Source organism: Dermacentor albipictus, chromosome 1, assembly GCF_038994185.2.
Source record: "Dermacentor albipictus isolate Rhodes 1998 colony chromosome 1, USDA_Dalb.pri_finalv2, whole genome shotgun sequence".
Taxonomy (NCBI): domain Eukaryota; kingdom Metazoa; phylum Arthropoda; class Arachnida; order Ixodida; family Ixodidae; genus Dermacentor; species Dermacentor albipictus.
Window position 1 is genome coordinate 52,262,707 of NC_091821.1, and position 25,026 is coordinate 52,287,732.

General features: G+C 48.0%; 1 protein-coding gene across 1 annotated transcript in view; it reads left to right on the top strand.

The window, feature by feature from the left end:
- LOC135912000 (glycosyltransferase 25 family member-like) overlaps positions 1 to 24,822 on the top strand; it is a 571,330-nt gene extending 546,508 nt beyond the window's left edge. The window contains exons 3-6 of the mRNA XM_070521056.1: positions 14,016 to 14,073; positions 17,915 to 18,036; positions 18,681 to 18,884; positions 23,729 to 24,822. Coding sequence (XP_070377157.1) covers positions 14,016 to 14,073; positions 17,915 to 18,036; positions 18,681 to 18,884; positions 23,729 to 23,957 — 613 coding nt within the window. The 3' untranslated portion in view covers positions 23,958 to 24,822. The remainder of the gene's footprint in view (positions 1 to 14,015; positions 14,074 to 17,914; positions 18,037 to 18,680; positions 18,885 to 23,728) is intronic.
- The last annotated feature ends 204 nt before the right edge of the window (positions 24,823 to 25,026 follow it).

Genomic DNA, 25,026 nt, shown 5'->3' on the forward strand with positions numbered 1-25,026 from the left:
CCTAAAGCAGCATTTCTTGGTGTCTAAACATCATCTCTCTACTTATAACCGACTATGCAGTTTCGGTACCTCAAACACTGTAATTTTATTTCAAGGCGTAACGTTATTGTGCAAGCTACGACCTGAATAGAAAACGTGCCGAAGAGCTCGAAAACCCCTTCGGTTGTGTCTCACTGTGTGTGTCGGGCTTAAATTACCCGCCGTCCGCTGCGTGAAGTGCCACATGATGAATATACAAAGCACGGAGACCGTCCAGCAAATGCTAACATCGCCACGCAAATTTGATGAATTAACGAAGCTCTCAACAGGACAAAAAAAAAAACATAAATAAGTTGACGTCTGGGAGGCAGAGACACTGAAGACTGCATATCACAAACCTTCAACGGCCTCCAAACCGCAGCGCCATTATCCAGCTAATGGACGTTTCGCTTGTCCCACTGCTGTGGCCGGTCTGTAATCGCTGTTTTTATTGCGATATCAATATATGGAAACTCCAGGTGCATTTCTGCCATCGCCATCGCCGTGAGGTTTCGTATACGCCATGCGCAAAGCGCCGATAACGCCGCCTGTCGCCAAGGGATGGCGGTGGTGGAGCGCGGCTGTTCGACGGAGAAGATAAGCAATCGCCCTTTGTTTACTGCAGTTTTAGAGCGATCACTGTGTTTTTATTTTTTGCTTGATTTCGCTGCGCCTTTAGTGAGCGCTTTCACGTTTAAACTTAGATTAGATTATTAGATTATGGTGTTTTACGTGCCAAATCCGCGATCTGATTGTAAGGCCCGCTGTAGTGGGGGACTCTGGAAATTTAGACCACCTGGGGTTCTTTAACGTGCATCTAAATCTAAGTACACGGGTGTTCTCGAGTTTTGCCCCCATCGAAATGCGCCCGCCGTGGCCGGTATTTCATCTCGCGACCTTGTGCTTAGAAGCCCAACACCTTGGGCACTGAGCAACGCCGGCGGGTCGTTTAAACTTGGTCGCCTCGTCTACATTCCAGAAGATACGATAAACATTAGGTTGTTGTTACTGATGTACACGCTGCCCCCCTTTGAAAAAAAATATAAAGATGCGAAAAGCTAAGCCAGAGAATGCGGAGCGAAGCTGTGAAGCGCTCATTGTGTTTAGACGCTCGGTGTTAAAGAGAAAGTGACGCGCCTTCAAAAAAAAAAAAAAAAACGTTACGCAACCACCCATGCGTTGCACGGAATCGGCTGTTGCTCTACATATCGGTGGCACTGAAATGCGACCTGCGGCGTATAACGTTTGGTGGACGCTCGCCTCAGCCATCTGCATGTTGACTGCACAACCTGGCGTCTGTTAGCATTAAATACTTTTGACAGGGCATTCAGTCTCGTTTTGAATGCCTCTTAATATGTCACTTCGCGGTTATGGGAAACGCCTCAAGTGCGAAGCCGTGATGTCTGCAACTAATGCATATTCACTTTACCCCAGCTGTGTCATGCGTTGTGGTCAAATCTGAACCTTCATGTTGTTGTTGTTGTTATTATTGTTTTTCTTGCTAGTGTTGGTAGCTAGTACTTGTTCTCTTTTGCTTCTTCTGCATGAAATGGGCCTATAACGTTCATGTTGCTTCACTGTAGTTGTCTCTGCTTTGAAAATGATTTCAATGTAGCGCGTGGTTCACAAGAATTATTTATTGCCATGCTTTGTATTTATTCAGTTTCAGTTTCAGTTTAATCAGCTTCAGTTTATTATTCTTTGAATACAACGCATTGGTAAGATACAGTATACAGACGAGGGCCCCAAAGTCTTGCTTTAAAAGTGTTAATATTGTATCAACGTACTCGTTTAACTGATTAAAAACGCTACATCAATTGGCTATTCTGACTCGGGGTAGTACAACAGGCGATACAACATGCGGTTTAATTCTGCATTTGGGTGCGAGGTGGATACTAGTAAAAATGGGGATTACACAAAAAAATGACATAAGATATAACAGCAATATGCTGTTGACTGACCAGGGACGCAAATTTTCAGCTATGGCGTCTTCCGATATCTTACTCGCGTGCTCCTTTAAAATCATCAAAACGCTCTGATTGTTTAACGATGGAACATGTGAAATTTATGTAATTGTAATTATGGGGTTTTACGTGCCAAAACCACTTTCTGATCGTGAGGCACGGCGTAGTGAAAAGCTCCAGAGATTTTGACTACCTTGGGTTCTTTAACGTGCACCTAAATCAAAATCCACGTGCGTTTTCGTATTTCGCCCCCACTGAAATGCGGCCGCCGTGGTCGGGATGGGATCCCGCGACCTCATGCTCAGCAGCCCAACACCATAGATGTGAAATCTATGCTGTGCAGAAAGTGGTAAGACGCAAGCATAAAAACAATCAGCCCTTAATTCTTTTTCTTGGTGTCCTTGAGTCCTTTATGTGCTATTTTTCTCAAGCTCATAGTGCTAATCGCAGACGCGACGGCGCTCCCTCAACGTACTATAAAAATACACGGCATATAAACGAAGCAAGCGTGTACATAAAGAACGTCGGTTCACGGCCCAACAAATGAAGCCATTAGCAGCCGGGGCATTATAATGAAAGCGGCATAATGGCGATGAGCCCCACTTCATAGGCAAGCTTGTTGACGCTCATTTGCGGCAAATACTTCGCGCTAAGGAGACAATGTCGTCCCAGACAGCCGTGAAGTCGGAGATATGTCCACTATTGTACAGTGTGATTTCCTTGCGCACACTGATGCCGCACAAGTAACTATCTGGGACGCGCACAGCCGGTAAATCGCACGCACTCACTTCAGTCATGCCTGCAGTGGAAGGAGGCCTGTCGGGCGTGAGGCCCGCCTGCGGTTCCTACGGCCGCCTCTACGCGGCTTTCAGTGGCGCCCCTATAGGCGCTGCGCATGGCGGATAAAGTCCAAGTGCGATAAGGTCGACGCCGCGTACCGTATGCTGTATGTGCGAGTGAAAGCGTGCGAGGGTGAGCCGGCGGTCGCGGCTCAATCTCGTGAACGCAAGGGAGGGAGGTGGTGAGGAAGCGCGCCGTCTTACGTTGTGCGCAAAGCTTCGGATGGAGGGTAGGGAGTGGGGCGCGTTCTACACCGGGCGGCGTTTTTACAATTGCTAGTAGGTAAAGCGGGACGTCGCGCTTTTGGCGGCGCTCGACGTTTCTGCGCAGGCGCGAGTAAGAGCGGGTGCGAGAGAGAAAATCTCGGGGCCTTTGCTACTTGAATATGTGACTCTGCCTAGGCACTACGGTGAAGTTTCTTTGCGCGTGTAGCGTGCGTTTGTCTCTAGGCGTGCCGGCATGGCGGAGGGGGGGTCGAGTTTACGCTCCGCCGCTGACTGCCCGCGTGGTGAGGCAGTGGGCACGGATGCCCCATTTGGTGATCACTGTCTCTGAAGTGCCAAGGTTCTGACTGGTGTTGTATAAGTCGCGGGCCACTTTGTTAGTCGCGACGATAGACTGCATTTTTTACAAGCACTGCTCCAGGAGGGCACATGTAACCGGCAAACGGAGGCCTCAGGAGAGCCCCTGAGGTTATGTTAAAGCAGGCGGCGCAGGATCTCCGGGGCACCCAAGCGGTAGCGGGGGGATGAAAGCTGGAAGCAAGGCCGCCCGTGGGTGGGTGGACAGCCGATCTTATGCTCCCCTGGCACGCGCAGGCCTCTGCGAGCCCCAACCCACGGACCAGTCCGGCTTCTAGCTTTGATGACCCCGTTGCCGCTTTGGTGTCCTGGAGGCGCTGCCAATAATACGAAATAGTGACACGTTCTTTTAATTAGCAAACAACACGATCGAATAAATATAATTTCGTCGAGCCGGCAACTTGCGATGCTAGGTTCAGCACTACCGCGCCCCGCGACTTGTGCCGGCGCGTCTAGGGACAAGCGCATACAACACGCGCTAAGAAACTCCTCCGTAGTGCCTAGGCAGAGTAGTATATTCAAGGAGCAAAAGTGCCCACATTTCCTCTCTCGCACCAGCTCTTAATCGCGCATGCGCGCAAACATCCGGCGTCTCCGCAACTGCCACACCCCGCCGTATCCACGAGCAATTGTAAATACGCGGCCGGGTCGGGCGCGCGCTGTCGCCCGGGCCGCTGTATCTTCAAAGCCATCTGCGACGAATACAGAGTCCGCGCTGCGCTGTGTTTTCGCGACTTAGTTCGCGTTGATGCGAGCGGCTGCACGAACTCAATTCGCTTTTTGCTGCTGCTGCGCTTCCTCGCTCCAGCGTCTTGACACCGAGTTTTCGCGGTGATCGAGTGAGATGTGTTCATGTTTGCTTGTGCGCGCGTGACACCATGCTTTTTTTACTTAGTGTGTCTGTGTTTACAAGTTTACATGGCCGACAAAACTACTATCGTTACTACGGATAGCTGCCCACTCATTTGGTATCCCAATCGATGTTTCCCGTTTCGGGCGAAACCACCACATTTGTCTTTTTTTTTTTTCGCCAACGAACTGCTTACGGCATTCAAACCGGCGCTTTCGAGAGTGGTGCACCGAATCGCCCTTGTATCTTTCTCGCGGACATGCTGATCGCCAGCGCGCTCTTTCTGGTCGTCTAGTTTATACGTGTCACTATTTTGTTAGCTTTAGCCGCGTTTCGGCGCGCGTCACTCATTGTTAGAAACGCTTTTCTTCTTGTTACTTGTAGGCGCGTGCCGCTCGTGCGTGGCTTCGTCCTCTCCGGATCTCGTCCTCTCCGGTGGCCGGATCGTGCTCGGAAACGCGCGTTAAGGCGCGAGTTTTCCGTCCTACGAGTGCCGGATGCCCTAACGACCTCTGATGCATCGGCCGTAAATATGACTCGTGTTTAAGTGCATACTAACGAGGTGCCGTTACCGGTCACGTGGATGCTCTGCGTGTCCGGGAAATTCACACTAGATGGAGTTTGCAGTTGTCCCGCTTTGCTTTCATTAAGTTATGCTTACTTAACACTAGGGTAAAAAATGTGAAAGGTAATTCAGTAGAGGGGGGAGGGGTCTCACTGCCTAATGGCGTCTAAATTATCGAGGCCTGTACGCGCAACAAAGCTACTGTGCTTACACTCTTGGAATAAAGCTCGCGTCAGTTACTAACCAAAACCTAGTAACAACTTGTCACAAAGTTGACTAAGATTCCAGCAAAGGCAATTGGTAAGTGCGCTGCTAGTTGTATTTACTAAACAAAGCACGTGGTGGATACGACTTGCACGTGTATTCAGTTTGCGAAGTATACAGAGTATGGCGCCGGTGTAGTGCTATTTGCTGGCCCAGTAAGTTATTCAGGCCTGTTTTGTTTTCAAGCAGCGCTTTCATTGCCAATTCTGCTGTGTTAAAAATGTTGAACTTGAAGTTTATTTTTCACCGCCAACAGTACAGTATGTTTTACACTGAACAATTGTGGCGTGAAAAGTGGAAAAAAAAAGCTGCGCTGATGCAGCTTGACTAGCCCCACCTCTCATCCGTACAAGGCAGCAGAACGACAGTACAGCAAACTTCATACAAACTTCATATTTGTATCTATTACAAATATGTATGCGAAAAAGAAAGTTAGGACTGCATTGCCACACAAGTTAGTATAGTAACATCATCAAATAATTTCACGTAAGGGTCATGGCAGGAATACTAGTTCAGATGTATTAAAGTGCACTGTACAGAAAAGAACAAACTTCGAAAGGAAACAATGCACTGCGCAATAATAATAATAATAATAATAATAATAATAATAATAATAATAATAATAATAATAATAATAATAATAATAATAATAATAATAATATGATGATGATGCTTATTTTCATTATCATCATTAGGAGCTCAAGTCTTACCTGTATGTGTTTGAATAAATAAACAGTCATGAGCCTATATTTCTATAACCTATGGTCTGCGCATGTGTGCGCCACAACGCAGCGCATAAGAATTAATCGAACATAATGATAGAAACCTTAGTTTGTCCAAACATGGCATGACGGCCTCCACAACACAGCTTAATACACAGCAGGTGATGGTGATATTACCTTTTGCCAACTTGTCTGTGAAACGTACTAACTGCTTCGTAAAGGCAGCACTCAATAAGAGTGCGCGCGTTTCCCCTTTAGCTCGACCGTAGCTTGGACGTTTTCGTAATAGTAAATACCAGCCAGTCGTGATGGCCGACATATTACGATAGCGAAAGCGACCCGCCAATGCCTGGAAACAGCACTTACCAACAACAACAACAAAAAAAGAAGAAGCTCTGTGTATTAGGTCCTGCAGGGGCCTATTTCACAAAACTTTTCGTTCGTAAGCGGTCTTTTGCCACTGGCTGGCTGCCTTCGCTAATGATATGCCCAGCGTCGGGATCGACTGGAATTTGCTCTTACGAAGACTACTTTGCGTAACAGCATTGTTGTGAATACGGGCCCTGAAGTTTGACTCCCTTTCTTTACACCCGCAGCCACGCTTCACAGACAGTACCGCCTTCTCTCCATCCGTCACCTACACTCTCGTTCCCTGCGCGCGAGCACTGAATGGACTTCGTTTTTTTTTTTTTTCCCATCTGGAACGTGATCACTCCTCTGCTGCGCCCAACGTCATGTTTACAGACGCGCGCGCGTCGTCTCAGCGTCGCCGTCCGTTGCAATTAGGTCCCCGCTCTGGGAGCACTGCGCAGCTGCCAGAGCGGCAGCTCCGAGTTTCCAGGTAACGCTCGCTCACTGGCGCGGCAATAAACTGTGCTTCAGCTGACACGCGTGAGCCGCGGCAAAATGCGCCGATGTACTCGCGGACTTCCTTGTCGTCGGTTTCTGTTTACTTTTGTGTGCGACGCGCGGACTTTTTGCGAAGCGCGCACGGTCCTCATTAGAGTACGCAGCACTTAGGTTTATTACAAATGACGGATGAGCGGCAAGAATGGAGCCATCTATATGAACGCAGTGGTTAAGTGGGATAAATGATGCCTTTGGATCATAGCCCGCGCCAAATTATGCGTAATATCAGTAATAGAAGAAAACTGAAATGTATCGAGCCTAACAAAAACAGAAAGAAAGAAGAAGAAAAAAAAGACCCTGTGGAAATAAGACGATTTAACTTGGGCACGCTCGCTCTTGCAAGCGCTGACAGCTGCTTTATCATAAAGGCGTGAATATTTGCGAGTATAGTGTTGTCCTTTAATTTGTAGGTCACAGGTGGGAGATGGGATGTGGTGCGATAGTGCAAAACGTTGCGTTACAGGTGCTCTATAGAAACTTATAAGCTCGTGAGTGATCATTTTGTAGAGCTTGGTAGCAGTAAACACTTATCGTAATGCCGAAACAAAAATTCGCGAAATAACAATCACAAATATATTTTTAACGCTCTTCATTTCATTAGATACGTGATAATAACCAGGTTCGCAGTCTCAGCTGTCAATATTGTGCCACGGGGCAATCACTCATAGTGGTGGTCATTACGGAAATGCTGTGTAAATGGATGACCACTTGTCTCTGCTGAAAACTGCTTGCGTGAGTACATCGTTCGGTACGTGAGCTGAACCGTAAAAAAGCGCACTATATATACAGGTGCTTCAGCGAATACTTTCCATTTTTTGACGTAGTAGTTCTGCGGAAACCCGCAAGGTGGAGAGAAGTAATGAATAAAGGGTAGTAGCAATAGCTACAAACGGGTGGATGTCTCTTTTTCCCTTTATTCACTTTCCATTTTTTAATTGCCTGTTGCAGATAGCGCATTGTAGTCCATGAGCCGGTCTATTAACAGTGGTGGACATTACTTGCGGTCTCCGGCACTGCTACTCAATCGCCTAAAGTTAAAAGGTCCGCCCTAGAACAGGAACTGACACAGATCAGAAACATGTGAGAACAGATTACCCGAGATAATGCAACGTTTAAAGATTAGATCAAGCAGCTTAGGGCAGAAAACACGAAGCTTCAGCAACAAAGAAAGAATGGCCACACACTCTCCGCCAGTAGGACGTCAACGCCTAGTCGAGCTCCAACACCCGTTCCCACACAAGCGCACGGGGAAGCACCACCACGCAGAAGGAGGGCGCAAGGAACGGTTGAGGAAAAGAACGTCTTTGCAATCAGCGAGGTTATGGGAACGATTAAAGGAATGTTCGATAGGTTACAGCAACAAATCACAAACATGTTTGTAGAGATTAACCAACGATTCGATGAATTAGCGAATAGAGTAGCGGCACTAGAAAGCACACCAACGGATACTCGGCCGGCAGGCGCGGGACCGGTTAAAAGCAAACCGTATAGCAGACCGAATGCCGTAGAAAATAGCATGGCCACCGGGGAAGAACAGATAAATCAACATGGTGCCGCGTAACCAATACGCGATTTGGCAATGGAACTGCCGCGGGTATCGTCGCAAGCGAGGAAAGCTGCAGCAGTTCGTAACAAGTAAGGTGATGCCAGATGTCATCGCCCTGCATGAGACCGGGGGGAGCGCAAAATTATTGGGGTATAAATGTTACAGTGCTTCCGGCGACAAGGCAACCGTCACGACGCTGATACACAGAAACCTCTCGGCTATCGAGAAGGATACCGGAATGCGCGGCATAGACCACGTCCTATATGAAATAATCCCCTGCCTTAAAGAAGAGGGAAGTCTGTTTATTCTTAACATACACAGTCCACCCCGACGCAAGCCCAAATTCGGCCCACTCTTCCGCAAAGCGTTGAGCCTAGCGCACAAACAAGCGCTAGTCGTGTTCGGCGACTTTAACGCGCCGCACGCAGCTTGGGGGATACAGCATACAGAACATTAAAGGGGCCCTGAACCACTTTTTATCGAAGTGGAGAAAGACATGTGAAGTGAAGAACCACTTTTCCGTAAAAAGTACTTCAATGGATGTGTTCAGCAGAAGCGGAGTTATCGGCAATCAAACACGGCCTCAGTTGTGCTCCCCTTCCTCCTCCAATGCCATTCACTGCGAAGGCTACGGCGGAGACGTCCCCGTGGCTCGCAGTTCAAATTTCCGATTTGGTGCCTATGCCGCGCTAAACGTAAGCCAAACGCGGCTGTCCTCAGAGAGCTCCAGTGCGCTTAGCCACTGGACTCGTGGCGGCACCTCGCGGCGGCCGCGGTATAGCCGAGTGCAGCAGCCAATAGCAGCGGCGTATTGCAGTGTGCTTTATGACGAAATAAAGCACACCGAAAAGAGCGAGGAGCATGGGGTTTTTGAAACGAGAGCGTTGGAGAAAAAGGTGACTTCGCGCTCCGCTTGCGAGCTCGCGTACGACAGCAGAACTTGGCTGAGATGTTCACAACAGCGTATGCTACCCGCGGATATGTTATTTCACCAAGCCTGAGGGGTGGTTCAGGGCCCCTTTAAGGGCCTATGGGCAGACGCTCAGCACGAAGAACTAACGCTCATTACTGACCCTCAGGCACCAACCAGAATAGGAAACAGCATAACCAACGACACGACGCCAGATCTCACACTTACGAAGAATGTAGCAGATTCTCAATGGACAAACATGCAGGAAAGCTTAGGTAGGGACCACTACATCGTCGCCACAACGGTACGAGCAGGCCCAAGGAAAAAGAGGGGTAGAGAACTGAAACTTGTAGAATGGGACTCTTTCCGCAAAATCTGACAAGAAGATGTGGGAGACGCTATACCGGACATAGAGAAATGGGCGCAGAAACTACAAGAATAGACGTGCTACCAAAACTGTTCCAGAGGAGGCAGGGCTAGAGGAGATGGATAGCAGATTACTGCACATGTGGGAAGCGAAAGTAGTATGCTGAAAAGATGGAAAAAGCAAAAACATAATCGGAAATTACGGAAGAGAATTGTGGAATTAAATGAGGAAATCGAGATATATGCAAATAGGTTAAACCAACAAAAGTGGGAAGCCACGTGCGACTTGATGGAAAGGCAGATAGGAATGTCCAAGGCCTGGAACATTCTCCGATGCCTCTTGGACCCCGGCAGTACAAAAACCATACCAAGACACAATCTACAGAAGGTTATACACAGCTACGACGGTACAGAGGAATAGCTCTTTCGGTAGCTCCAAAATATGTACGTTGTAGATGCGGATAAAGAACGACTCCCGGATTACCTAAGTAACGAGAATCCTGATCTTGATACGCCTATTACGGAGGCAGAAGTCAGATATGAACTTACCAGGCTCGACCCGAAATCTGCACCAGGACCTGATGGGACAAGCAACAAAACACTCAGGAACCTCGACGATGTATCCATCCGAGCTCTCACGGACTACATGAATAACTGCTGGGAGCAAGGTGGCATTCCAAGTCTATGGAAATCAGCCCAAATCATTTTTATACGGAAGCCTGGAAAGAAACCACAACTGACGAACTTAAGGCCCATATCGCTAACATCCTGCGTCGGTAAACTCATGGAACATGTGGTTCTCACACGCCTCACGAGATAAATGGGTGAAGAACGACTTTACCCACATACTATGGTTGGATTTCGACCCAAGTTATCGACGCAGGATATTATGCTCAAACTAAAACATCAGATCATAGATGCGGATGAGAAAACTTTAGACACCAAGGCGATACTAGGTCTCGATCTAACTAAGGCCTTTGACACCGTCACGCACAAGACAATACTACAATATCTCCAAAAGCTGGATGTAGGACTTAACACATACGTGTACATCAAATACTTCTTGACGGATCGTACCGCAAAGATTTCAGTTGAAGAATCCAAATCGGAGGCGCTCAAACTAGGTAATAGGGCTACCCCGCAGGGTTCACTCTCTCCCTTTCTATTTAACGTGGCAATGATCAATCTTCCTGGGAGACTCGCAAAGATAGAACTACTCGGACACAGCCTATACGCGGACGACATCACCCTTTGGGTGGCGGCTGGAAGCGATGGGCATGTGGAAGAGATCCTTCAAACAGCCGTAAACACGGTCGAAGACTACATCAGAGACAAGGGACTGAGATGCTCTCCGCAAAAATCAGATCTTCTGCTCTATAGACCCTCATGCAGGGGCCGAAAAAGCATTAGGGAAAGGCCTGGCATTGTGATCATGGTAGAAGGCACCACGATACCGATAGTGGAGAGCCTGAGAATACTGGGACTCCGCATATCCGAAAACGGCCCCCCATAACGGAGAAACCTTTAGACTACTAGACAATAGTGTTCAACAGACGATCAGACTAATAAAGCGGATATCCAACAGGCACTATGGCATGAAAGAGCACAATCTCGTCCGATTAATAGGAACATTCGTAATCAGTCGTATTGTATATGTGGTTCCTTACCTCAAGCTCTACGCTGCGGAGAAAGCCAAGATAGAATGCATTATTAGAAGGGCCTATAAGCAAGCCTAGGGACTTCCGGCAAATACGTCAAACGAGAAATTCTTGGCGCTCGGCGTGCACAACACCCTACACAAACTTATTGAGGCCCAGAGAGTAGCGCACTATGAAAGGCTGACACAGGGTTTGACGGGGAGACACATCTTAGATGACGTCGGAATAACTGACGAAGCACAGCACGGAGTGCGGAGAGCCATCGCAAGGAAAATAAGGGAACATCTATCAATACCCCCAATCCCCAGAAACACGCGCACCCGGAGTTTCACGAAGATCGAAGAATCGCAAGAGCGAGAGCTCTCCACAAAAGATTCCGTAGTGCCAGGGGCGTGGTCTATGTGGACGCGGCGGAATATGCAAATTGACAGAGATGTCGATAGTTGATACGAGTCTAGAGGGTGACTGCATAGTTAATTGCACGCTAAAAGCAAGAAAGACGGAGGTGGCTGAGGAGGCTGCCTTAGCACTGGCAATAGCCTTAGCACTGGCAATAGCCTTCACGGAGGCTAACATCGTAGTAAGCGACTCCAAGACAGCCGTCAATAACTATGCAAAAGAAAGCATCTCGCCGGAAGCGCTGAGAATTTTAAACAACTTTCGTGAAGATCGAGGCATTCACATTATATGGGCACCCACACACTCCTCCCTTCCCGGGAACGAAAAAGCGCACAACCTGGCTCGAGAACTGACGGGCCGAACAAGTGACACGCAACCAATACTAGGAATGGAGAGAGACCGGATGACCCAGCTTTAACGAGATCACCAAACACTATAAATTGGGAAGGGCCCATTTCCCCCGGCACATTCCTCGCTGAGCAGACGGCAAGCGATGGCATGGCGCCTCTTACAAACAGATACATATCCGAACCCGGTGGCCTACCACCGCTACTACCCGAACCTTTACACGGATAGATGTAGGTTCCGTCAGCAAAGGGCGGACCTACAAAATATGGTTTGGGCCTGTCCTCGGACACCCACACAGAATAAAATAAACAAGGTCAGAGAGCAGTGGGAGACCGCGTTGCTCCGCTGTGCACCGGAAGACCAACTCAAGGCAATCCGGCAGGCCGAAGATGCCGCCAGGGCCCAAGGGCTCGAGGCCGTCATCTACGTAGAGAGGCCTAGGTCTTAAATCTGCAGTGCACAAATAAAGTTTATTCCTCCTCCACCTCCTCCTCTTCATAATTGATTATTTGACAAAAATTCATTGATTAACTTTTTAACTATTGACCTTACGACACATATTGCAATTTACAAGTTCTAGCGGGATTGCTTGCAAGGCGTATCGACTTGAAAAGAATTGTGTGGATGACATAATTTAGGAGATATGTGCCGTCAAGCTTTTTTGCGGTAGAAATGCACTTTCGTCCCACATGATTTCTTGATAAAACGTCGTTTTACGCATTTAAGCACAAAGGTGACTGGAACGCCAACGCATTTCTCCGTAAAGTTCGGTAATAAATATCTTGAACCTGCTGTCCTCCTGAGAACTCGTTCCATGTGGATCCAATTTGCGAACTCCCCGACTATAATATATCAATGGCAATATTCCTGCAAGGTAATTAGTTAACATTTTAATTAGCGAATTGTTGTTAATTAGTCGATTAGGAATTGAAATTTTCTGTTCATGTCCGCCCTTTCGAATAGACCAGCTAATAGACTAGCATTGTGTTATCTGTCGCGACAATTTTTTTTAAAAATTTTCGAAAGTGTTCGCTGAAACACCTGGTATACTATAACTGAAGGGCTACTCGGTGGTCCTTGTCTCTTTTTCGCCACTTTCGGAAAATGGTGAGATTACGCGCCGTGGTGACTGAACTGCGAATGATTCTACTGCTACGCACGTAGTCGGCAGCCTAGATTATCGGCTCACAGCTTAGCCAAAGTCGGAATGCGAAAGCAGCGCGTATACGCTGAGATTTCGTCGGACTTTCTTGCACAGAACAGCGTCAGCTTTTCGTGTCGTACTCACGGCGCCACAACTGTGAAAAATAAAATAATTCAACTCTAACTGTTAACTGTGAAATTTGCCTTCTTTTTCACATTGCCTGCACTCTAAAGAACGCGAACTACTGGCAGCTCCTATTTGCAGCTTAGCATGTAACTCCATTTTCAATAGTTCTCGTATTACACATGTGATAAAGGTTTCGTTCTGATCGAGTGCAAGCTGCATTAACGTGCCCATGTTTACACCTGCTTTCGTACGCAAGGAAGACCGACAGCTTTCGTTTCGGGTTTTTTTTTTCCTTCTTTACCGCTGTGCTATGAGAGGCGTCGGCCGTGCCTCTCGACCTTAACTCTGTGTGTTTAGATTACATGTTACCTGCACTAGTGAAAGCTGTTTTCGTACATCATCAATGCTTCATTTTTAATTCAGCATACTGAAAACACGCAATTTGATGGAATAGCATGGACACTTCTCTCACTTTCCTCTCTGCAAAGGCGAAAACACCCTTGCGCTTATGTTAGGAGCACGGTCCGCAAGCTCGCCGTTCAAAACTGTCATAACTTCCGAATAACGCATACATTGTGCTTTGCTGATTATATCGTTCAGGTACGTGGTGTAGGAGCGTTCTCAAGGTATTTATTTTACACTAGCGTTCGAAATGGTCTAGACTGTTTAATTGTGTGCCATGGTGAAGGGGTATTTGCTGTCTGTGCAGGCTGACTTTAGCTGTTTCGTGAAGGCATGCGTGTATAGTGTGACTTCCACTTTCTGTTTGTGTTTCATGCGGGCTCGGATCATTTCTTTTTTACAGACCCATCACGGCCGGTGAAGTCGGGTGTTTTATGAGCCACTACAACATCTGGAAAGACGTGAGTTACTCCTCAGCTAACCCAGCTGACAACCACCTGGGTTGTTATAACGTAGCGATTCCTTCCGCTCGATCCATAGAATCGAGTGGAAGAAATCGCCCTGACTAATGACGAAGCGCAATAAGGAATGACACTGGCACAGAATCGTTACACGACCTCGGCCTTGATTTCTTCTCATTCGTTTTTCTCACGTTTTGGCCTAGCAACTTAAGTGTGGGTGCTACCCGCCATTGTTGCTTAGTGGACATACGGCGTTACGCTGCTATAAGCACGAGCTCGCGGGATCAAACCCCGGCCACGGCGGCCGCATTTCGATGCGGGTGAAATGCAAAGACGTCTGTGCACATGTACCGTGCTTTGGGTGCACGTTGAAGAAATTTGGAGGCCTCCACTACGACGTCCCTCAGCGGCCACACTTAAAGTTACAACTCCACAATTTAATTTTGTGTGTGACCGCTGCGCCTGTCTATGTTTGTGTGCATGCGCGTGTGCACGTACGCACATTGCTGAGACCGTCCCATTCAGACTTTTTCTGAAGTGGTTGACTGGACTGCCCGTTAGTTTTGGGTACAGCTTGTCGTCGTTTGCAGCCATCTGTGGGTTCGTTCGCCTCTTGTCTGCCCATCAGCACATGTTAAAAAAATTGGAGGACGCTTAAGCTTCGCCTTCAAGAGTGGAACGCGACAGCGTTCCCGTCGACCCGCCAAGGAGTGTTAGACAGTGGGCTACGGCGCAGCGACTACGCGCCCCGCATCGGACGCGGTGAGCGTCGAGCAGCGCCGCGTTCGGCGCGGCAACGAAATGTGCGCCTGAGCAAGCGACGCACGCCTGAGCCTTACAAACAGCTCGTTTCTAAGGCAACACCGCATTCACTAGACACGCTTTTGTACCGCTGTGAAGCATCGAACTCGTGGCTGAGTGGTAGCGCCTCCGCCTCACACTCCGGAGACCCTGGTTCGATTCCCACCCAGCCCATCTTGCAAGTTGTTTTTATTCATGAAGTGCCTGCTGGGATTTATCGCTCACGGCTAACGCCGACGACGCCGACACCGGCTTTTCTGCGAATCGAGCTCCTTAACGCTGTCGCGTTAAAACAAAGAACGAAGCAGATGGATTCGTACTAGACCGTTTTGGTGGGAAATCGCCAGGCGTATGGTAAAGGCTTGCAAACGTCAAGTTTCGGCTCCAGAAGCAATGAAGCGTTCTCTTTTGGCTACCGCGTCTATGGCGGCAATCGTACATGGTGCATGGCAATGGCGGCAATCCTCCGGCAGCTCCCGGAATCGGGCTTGTACACCGAAATTCTGCATTCGTGTAGGACTCGCCGAACAATTGGAGCCACGTGTATACGAACGCAGCAGCGTGTGGTCGCTCGTACGAATGGACAGTTTCAACTGAAGGTGACGGAAGTTTATTGGGCGGCCGCGCAACCGCAGTGCCAACATCTTTATTATTATTATTATTATTATTATTATTATTATTATTATTATTAATAATAATAATAATAATAATAATAATAATAATAATAATAATAATAATAAATGTACTTAAGGAGAGGTTGGTGCCTATGTGTGGCGATGGCACCACCTCTCCACTACAATTTTTTTCCCCAACAAGATGATTCTTCTCAGATGAGTTCTTCTGAAGATGATAAAAATTTGGCGTAAGATTGATAGGAAATTTGCCCAGGCTGCCTCCACTCAAGCTGGGAAAGGCTCTACTGTTAAGCATACTTCCCCGTTTGTGCACTGTAGAATGGGAGTTGTTTACGAGCTTCCATTTTCCTGCGGTCACGTCTATATCGGTCAAACAGGTCGTTGCCTGAATATTAGATTGTCTGAGCATATATATATCAAAACGTTTATTTAAAACAAAAAAAAAATGCAGAAAGCGAGTGGGTGGAGCCCCTAGTCCAGGGCCCCACTGGCTTGAGCGGTCCGCCGTGCTTGGTCGAGGAGCGCAAGTTGCATCTCCCGATCCTCACTGGCGAGCCAAGTATCCCACCGCTCCCTTCCGGAAAGTTTGCCGGTTATTTTTGGTATACTAATTTTGGGTGGCCTGTACTGGCAGTCCCACGTAATGTGGGCGAGAGTTGGCCGGCCTCCGCACCAAGGACAGCGAACGCTGTACAGCGTTGGGTGAATGGCATTTTTGAAATAAAGGTTTGGAAATGTGTGCGTCTGTATTCGGCGCCAGTCATAAGAGTCCTGCCTGGATAGGTCAGGGTGTGGTGGACTGTACGTTCTTCGCTCGCGCCGCTGGTGCTCAAGGATGTCTCGTGGTAGGCGCTCGCTAACGGGTAATGCCTACTCGTATGTCGCGCGGCATTGCTCTGAGCATGGGTGCACTCCGCCCCCCCCCCCCCTATGTATAAAAACACCACAATACTTTGCGCGCATAGAAATCAGACCACGAGGGAGATTATTTGGGCCTACTATATCAGGAAAAAAGGGTCGCGTTGTGTAAGCATGCCATCGTTAAATGTGCATGACAGTGAATTTGAATTTTTAAGCCGCCTCATAGTGTAGCATTAGATTACACGGTTTTGCGTTTTTGCCTGCGCACTGATAATGACGCCATCGATGTGAGAGCACGTGGCCATGGGTTGTGTACGTAAGTTTGTTTATGCCTTCGAATACAGTTACTTGTGAGTTCGGCGCTGTCCTGTGTGTTCCTGCCTTCTGTAAGTCTTATTGCGCTGCCCCTTCAAGATGTGTTACGTCCCTGTTGCACCCCAGCAAATATTCTTCTGATCTCTTAGTCAGATGTTGTATAATATATTTCGCGTTTATTCTTTCATTATCCGCCTGAACTGTCGCTTCAGGGTTTATATGCGCGCAAGAAACGTTTGCCACGCGCTGGAACGAGCTTTCTCGGCCGAGATTGTAAACACTGCCTTTGAGAAATAGATTGTTGAGCCGTTTTAACTGAAGCACTCTTGTTCGAGTCAGCACAGTTTTTGGTGTGTATCTGACCGTTTTCGTGAACCCAGCCTGAAGATTGTGCAGTCTAAAAAATGCAGCCGCTAAAAAGAAAGAAAGCGTGGTTTCAATAGTCGTTGTGCATGACTTCTGCCCCAATTACATTAAGAGCTTTGTGTCCCTAAAGAAAGTGCCTATGACTGAATAATTACCAATAACATCATTGCGCCACTTGAGAAGCTACTTTGCATCAAATGACGGGCACCCCTCCCTCTAGATTTGTCATCGCACCTGTAATTAATTAAATTAAGGGGTTTTACGTGCCAAAACCACTTTCTGATTATGAGCCACGCCGTAGTGGAGGACTCCGGAGATTTGGACCACCTGGGGTTCTTTAACGTGCACCTAAATCTAAGCACGTGGGTGTTTTCGCATTTCGCCCCCATCGAAATGCGGCCGCCATGGCCAGGATTCGATCCAGCGACCTCATGCTCAGCAGCCCAACACAATAGCCACTGAGCAACCACGGCGGGTGCACCTGTAATAGAGCAATGGTCCGCTAGAGTGCGGTGTCGCTCAGCTCAGGTTGCTCACAAAACGCAAAACTAATCAGCAGCCCGCCAGTACGGCGTTTGCCGTAGACCACATGAATCATTTACTCAGTTTACAATTTTCGCTTTTCTACTTAAGAAGTGGCATTTCAAATCAATATGATTTCATTAAATGCACGTGCTTAGCATGAACAGAATAATATTTCCTTTAATACATAGCGCATGGGCTAGTCATGCTGAGACTGAGTTATAGGCGCTTTTATTTATTTATTTTCTTTTTCTTGCGTGCCCGTCCCTCGTGCGTTACTTTTGGTGCACTTTTCTTTTTCAACGTTTGTTTTTGACACCTGGACTTTGCGCTTGTCGCAGATGATCGAGAATCAGCACCGCATCGCCCTTATCTTCGAGGATGACATCCGGTTCGAGCCCTATTTTCGGACAAAAATTGGGGAGCTTCTGGCTGAAGTTCGCCACCTGGACTGGGATCTCATGTGAGCAGATGTTCAAAATATATTTGTCTTCGATGCACTCGAATCGCAGAACGATTAAACGCTCTCTTTTTCTCAGCTTTATCGAATTGTGTAGTGTCGCTAATTTTAATGTTCTTCATCTATTCCACCCTGTCAGTGACCCACCCTTCCTTAACATCGTGGTGTAGGTGCTGAACAAAGAGGCTGGCGCATTGCTTTGGCACTTCCGAGATCTATAACCGATCACTTTAAACTAGCGAACGTTCCTCTGTTTGCTGCGTGCCTAAGAACGATGTACTGTCGTGAAACGTTCGGGAGTAGACTTGTCATTAAGCCGTGTGGCGGCACTGTGAATATACTGACGCCATACTTTACTGATGCAACAGTAAACTCGTCTTGGTTTCTCTACCATATTCTACATTCGAAAAGTGCCACATTGCTAGCGAGCACGGCCCCGTCCCACGGCGATAGGTTATATCCGGCTTTGACCGGCAAACTTTTGCGACAGATAGTACATTCTCAAAACCTGAGCATTCTCACCGTCACAAATCCATTCCCCAGATTTATTTCCTACCTTGTCATGATTGCGCACGCCATCTTGTCGCGTTCACATTATCGTGGCCTCGAAACCTCACTGGATCAACTCGATGTCGTCTCCTGCGCAGATACCTGGGCCGCAAGCGCCTCTCGGGCTCCAAGGAACCTCTGGTGACGGGCTCCTCCCGGCTTGTCCACGTGGACTACTCCTACTGGACCCTATGCTACGCACTGACGCTATCTGGCGCCCGCAAGCTCGTTGACGCCAACCCATTGCCCCGGATGGTGCCCGTCGACGAGTATCTGCCTATCATGTTCGACAAGCATCCCGAGTGAGACGCCCTTGTCTTTTTAATTCTTCGGTCTTTTTTTATTGCGATAGCAAATACAAGAACACTCCAGGCGCATTTCTGCCGTCGACGCCGTAACCGTGATGTTCCGTATAACGTCCACGGGCGATAACATCGTCGCCGCGCACCTTATACTCTATGTGCGAGTGAAAGCGTGCCAGGGTGAGCCGACGATGGCGGTTCAATCTCGCGCGCACGGGAGGAAAGCGGAGAGGAAGCGCGCCGTCTTCCGTCGAGCGCAAGGCACCGGGAAGGGGAGGAAGGTGGAGGGGGGGGGGGGGCGTTTATTTCCGGCGGCGGCTCCGTATGGCGTGGCCACCCGGACCGTATATTGAAAGCGATGTACAATTAGTACAGAGTCTAGCTGCATCGAGGAATAATAGCTTCGTGTGCCTAGTGTTCTCGCCGTTTAGTAAACGTTGAAGTGAGAGGCGGCACGATGGTCAATTCGCTCGCTAGTGCGGGCGGTCATCGAGTGAGATGTGTTCATGTTTGATTGTGCGTGCGTGACACCATGCTTGTTAATTTAGTTAGTAAGCGAATGTTTACAAGTTTATACGACCAATAAAACTACCATCCTTACGTCGTATAGCAGTCTACTAATTTTATATCACAACGGATGCTTCGCTTTTCGGGCGAAGCTTCGACTTTCTTTCGCGCCCATTTTCGCTGCTGCGGCTCTTGGTGGCGTGGTGCATTGCGATGTGTTTTAAAGAGAACGACAATTGATTTTTAAGAAACCGTTGTTTTGTTGCGCGATGGAAGCTTTCTCGTCCAAATTGTTTGGACAAGTGACGACTAATTTCAGGAATGACTGAAAAATAGTTGTAGAATTCTTCTATCTACGCAATCTCTCTATTAACTGTTAACCGACGCCGGTAACAGTGATGCCTTATAGCGATGGCAATATCACAGTGCAAAAACCTAACGAGGAGTCAGATACGTATCTTTGGATACGAATAAGCAAATGTTCACAAAACGACGCGATTGAGACGCTGACACTCCTTGACAGCACAGCACCTCCATGGAATTATAAAATATCCGCACCGCACATGCGCAGCAACTCTGACATGCAAAGCATCACGCGTACGTGTCTGTACAACAGCAATCGTGCGTGTCACCATGTTGGATAGGACATGTACGACCGCAGCGTTCTGTTTGTATTCGGTTGCGCACAGGACCAGGGACATTCTTTAACAAAAGCTATTTACATGCTGCAAGTACAGACTTGAGCACGCAAAAGTCATGCAGTAAACAAATCCTTTTTTTTTAATCTAGATATGTCTCGTGAAATTTCTATTTTGCTTGAGAATTATTGATGCCACCCGGTATATGCATACGTCCTGGTTCTGCCGTCCGACTTCACAAGTACAAACGTGCTCAGCTGTTAGATGGACAGGCAGAGTATTGGGACACGTACTGGCAGCCAATTATTATTATTATTATTATTATTATTATTATTATTATTATTATTATTATTATTATTATTATTATTATTATTATTATTATTATTATTATTATTATTATGAAAGTGCATTTCACTAGAACTTTGACGGGTACATTAAGTGTCGGGCCCGCATAAATAAGACAGCTGCCATCGCAAAGTTCCCGCAGCCCACCGACAAGAAGGCAGTGCGTAGATTTCTTGGCATGTGCGCCTACTACAGGTGATTTGTCAAGGACTTTTCACGCATTGCTGAGCCGCTGACACAGCTAACTAAATGTGACATTGAGTTCAAGTGGGAAACGCCGCAGGCCGACGCATTTGAAGAACTCAAACGACGCATGCAGTCGCCGCCCGTACTTGCGCACTTCGACGAGCACGCCGATACCGAAATTCACACTGACGCCAGTAGCCTAGGCCTCGGTGCCGTCCTAGTCCAGAGAAAAGATGGACATGAACACGTGATAGCTTACGCTAGCCGGTCGTTGTCAAAAGCGGAAGGCAATTATTCCACAACGGAAAAGGAATGCCTCGCCATCGTTTGGGCTACAGCGAAATTTCGCCCCTACCTATATGGCAGGCCATTCAGAGTGGTCAGCGACCATCACGCGTTGTGTTGGCTAGCTAACTTAAAGGACCCTTCAGGACGGCTGGCACGGTGGAGCCTCAGACTACAAGAATACGACATTACTGTAACATACAAGTCCGGACGAAAACACTCAGATGCCGATTGCCTATCACGCGCCCCCATTGACCCGCCGCCGCAAGATAACGAGGATGACGACGCCTTCCTTGGAATAATAAGCGTGGAAGACTTCGCTGATCAACAACGAGGGGACCCGGAGCTAAAAGCCCTTGTCGAGTATTTGGAAGGGCACACCGACGTTGTCCCTAGGGCATTTAAGCGTGGACTATCTTCGTTCACGCTTCAAAACAACCTACTCGTGAAGAAAAACTTTTCACCAGTCCGCGCCAACTACCTTCTTGTTGTTCCGTCCGCGCTGCGTCCAGAAGTACTGCACGCCTTACACGACGATCCAACTGCTGGGCACCTCGGATTCTCCCGAACGCTGTCGAGAATACAGGAAAGGTATTACTGGCCGCGTCTGACCGCCGACGTCGCCCGTTACGTCAAGACATGTCGAGACTGTCAACGACGCAAGACACCACCGACAAGGCCAGCAGGGTTACTACAACCGATCGAACCTCCTCGTCGACCATTCGAGCAGATTGGGATGGATTTGTTGGGGCCGTTTCCGACGTCAACATCCGGGAATAAGTGGATCGTCGTGGCGACGGACTATCTCACCCGCTTCGCTGAAACAAAAGCTCTACCGAAAGGCAGCGCAGCCGAGGTGGCGAAATTTTTCGTCGAGAACATCCTGCTGCGACATGGCGCCCCAAAAGTCCTCATCACCGACAGAGGAACGACTTTTACAGCAGAGCTCACCCAAGCCATTCTGCAATATAGCCAGACAAGCCACATGAGGACAACTGCCTACCATCCGCAAACGAATGGTCTCACGGAACGCCTGAATAAGACCCTCGCCGACATGCTAGCGATGTACGTCGACGTTGAGCACAAGACGTGGGACGCGGTCCTGCCGTATGTAACCTTCGCTTACAACACGGCGGTGCAAGAAACAACACAGATCACGCCGTTTAAGCTGGTTTACGGCAGGAACCCGACGACGACGCTCGACGCCATGCTGCCCCACGTCATTGACGAAGAGAATGTTGACGTCGCTAGCTATCTCCAGCGCGCCGAAGAAGCCCGACAGCTCGCCCGCCTGCGAATCAAGAGCCAGCAGAGGACCGACAGCCGACACTACAACCTCCGACGACGCTTCGTCGAGTACCAACCTGGCGATCGTGTTTGGGTCTGGACCCCGATACGCCGACGAGGACTCAGTGAGAAACTACTCCGACGCTATTTCGGACCCTACAAGGTCATCCGACGTATTGGCGCTCTGGACTATGAGGTCGTGCCAGACGGCTTTTCGCATTCACAGCGGCGCCGCGCACGATCTGAAGTGGTCCACGTGGTGCGCCTTAAACCCTTTTACGGACGCTGACGAACTTCGCCATTTTTGTTCTTTTCTTTGCTACGAGTGCTTTTGTTTATTACCTTCATTTGTTTTCAGCATCGGGTCGATGCTTTTTAAGAGGGGGATATTGACACGTGTACTTATATTTATCGGGCGACCACGTTTCGCCGCCTAACAAATCTTATCGCACGGCGCGGGACGTGCTTGCACGTATCCGAAGTTTCTAGAAAGTTATCGATGCTTCTATCCGCAGTCTGTTGTCACCGAACCTTGTGTTATCTTATTTATTCGCCTGACGCGAATGGTGTAGAACTTTGTGGAAGGCACGCGGGTCCGAACGATTACTCTGGAACATTCGACGACTGCTCTATAAAAGCCGACGCGCTTGACCCGCTGATCAGATTTTCGACGATCGCCGACTGTGTTCGCCGCTTTCGTTGTGCTATAAGTGTAGCCTCTTTTGTGGGCACAGGTTCGCCCAATAAAAGCTAGTTTTGTATTCCACCGTACTGCTTCCTTCTTCACCGTCACTACCACGTGACAATATTGACTACGTTTCACTGCTGACTGACATCTGACGTCCTTCAGCGCAACTTCCCGTGGATATTTATAACTCATCCTATAAGGGATAAAATGCCTATTTCCTTCCCTCAATCTGACACACACACACACACACACACACACACACACACACACACACACACACACACACACACACACACACACACACACACATATATATATATATATATATATATATATATATATATATATATATATATATATATATATATATATATATATCTTTGAAGAATTCCAGTGTTTCTTCTTGCCGTCAACATATACTTTTTTGTGCACTTCTGCGAAAATGAGCACTGCCCTTGTATATTGCGGCGAGCCTCTGTGGCTCGTGTATCTCTACGCAGCCATTTTTTATTCAAATCTTGTTCGCCTCCGTGTACCATTCACGTTTCGCAACTGAGCGCGAAGGCCATTTTAAAATCTAAAATGACAATGCGGGCACGTATAAGGATTGTTTTACTCGTACTGCGGTGCGGTTTGTAGCTCGCCCTAGTTTTGTTCAGGGCTTGAAACGCTTTGCCGTTGTCACTAATACGATGTTCTGTTTTGGATGATAACTCCGTGATATTGACTTAATATACGTACAACAGCGTTTCCGACGCTGAAAAATAATGACTTCTGTTTGAACTCGAAATGAAAGCTAAACAAGGACTTTGGTGTGCCTACCTGATTCTTCATTTTATCCGCTAAGCAGAGTGAAGCAAGCATGGCTAATTTTTTTTTTCTTTTCTCTTCGCTGATTGCTGCCGCAGGAAATCTTGGGCTGCCCACTTCCCTCGGCGTGACCTCAAGGCCTTCTCCGTGCACCCTCTGTTTGTGCACCCAACGCACTACACTGGCGAGGATCACTACATCAGCGACACCGAGGACTCGGTGGTGGTGGACGCGCTAAACGCTACCGGCTCCGATCATGGTGCGGACAGCGTTCTGCCGCCTGCCGACGTAGCCAGCGAGCCACAAGCTACGAGGGATGAGCTCTGAGGACGCGCGCCCGCGCTTTTGATTGCCGTCAAGGCGATACCTAACCATGGTCCACGTGTGCATGTGACAGGGATTCACACCTAAGGGGCATTAATTGCTTCACCGTTACCGCTCCACCGTTACCGTTACACGTCAAGCTTGATGCCAGCTCTGCGCGCGCGCTGAAGCTGCACCGTGTTGTGCGTCGGCATCTGGCCGGGACGGTAATCGTTGCGATAGAGCGGTACCGATGTTGCCAAAGCACTATGTTAAGACGATGTCATCTGTGTGGCCGCTGTGGCAGCCTCCCTCGATACGCAAACGCGGCCGGATTTACTCGTAACAATTGCCTGGAACTGAGCGAAGTGTTACTGTGGGCTGGTTGTATACTTGTAATGCTTTTATACTAGGGCGACGAGTTGGAAAGCTTGCTTGCGAAGGGGTCTCTCTGCCAAATTGGGAAAGCATAAGATAGTTTGTTTTAAAAGACGCAGTATATTACTAAGAGGTGCGTGGAACTTAAAGCCAGGAAACTTCGCCAGCGTCAAAATATCGTATTCCGACGAGAACAGTGGCACATTCGCTCTTGGCTAATAAGAAAGACAATCACTTCTATTGAAACTTAATAGTACACAGTGACGGCATGCGATACAGATAGTAAAATATTATATACTTGCTCTCTCCGAAAAAAGAAATTGCTTTGTTTAAATGAATACCGCTACCGGTCAGTTGATAACGAAGCACATCAGCATAGCCCCTGAACGCTTTGCTGTACTGTAATTTCTTCCAGCTGATTTAGTTTTTATTGAGATAACAATTATATGTACTCTCCAAGCGAATTTCAGCCGTCGTCGTAGACGTCAGGTTCCGTATACAGGGTGTCACAGCTAAGTTTAGCCAGAGCTGAAAAATAGGCCGATGCACTCTAGGACGACGCGACCAAATGCATGTAGTAAGTCGCACTATTTCTGATATTCTGATTAATTGCATAATTAGGCAAGATTAATTAAGCAACTTCTGAGTTAACGAAGTTAGGCAAAAAATTACAGTTGATAGGTTGTAGGGCGGTTTGCAAAACCTCCGAATAAAT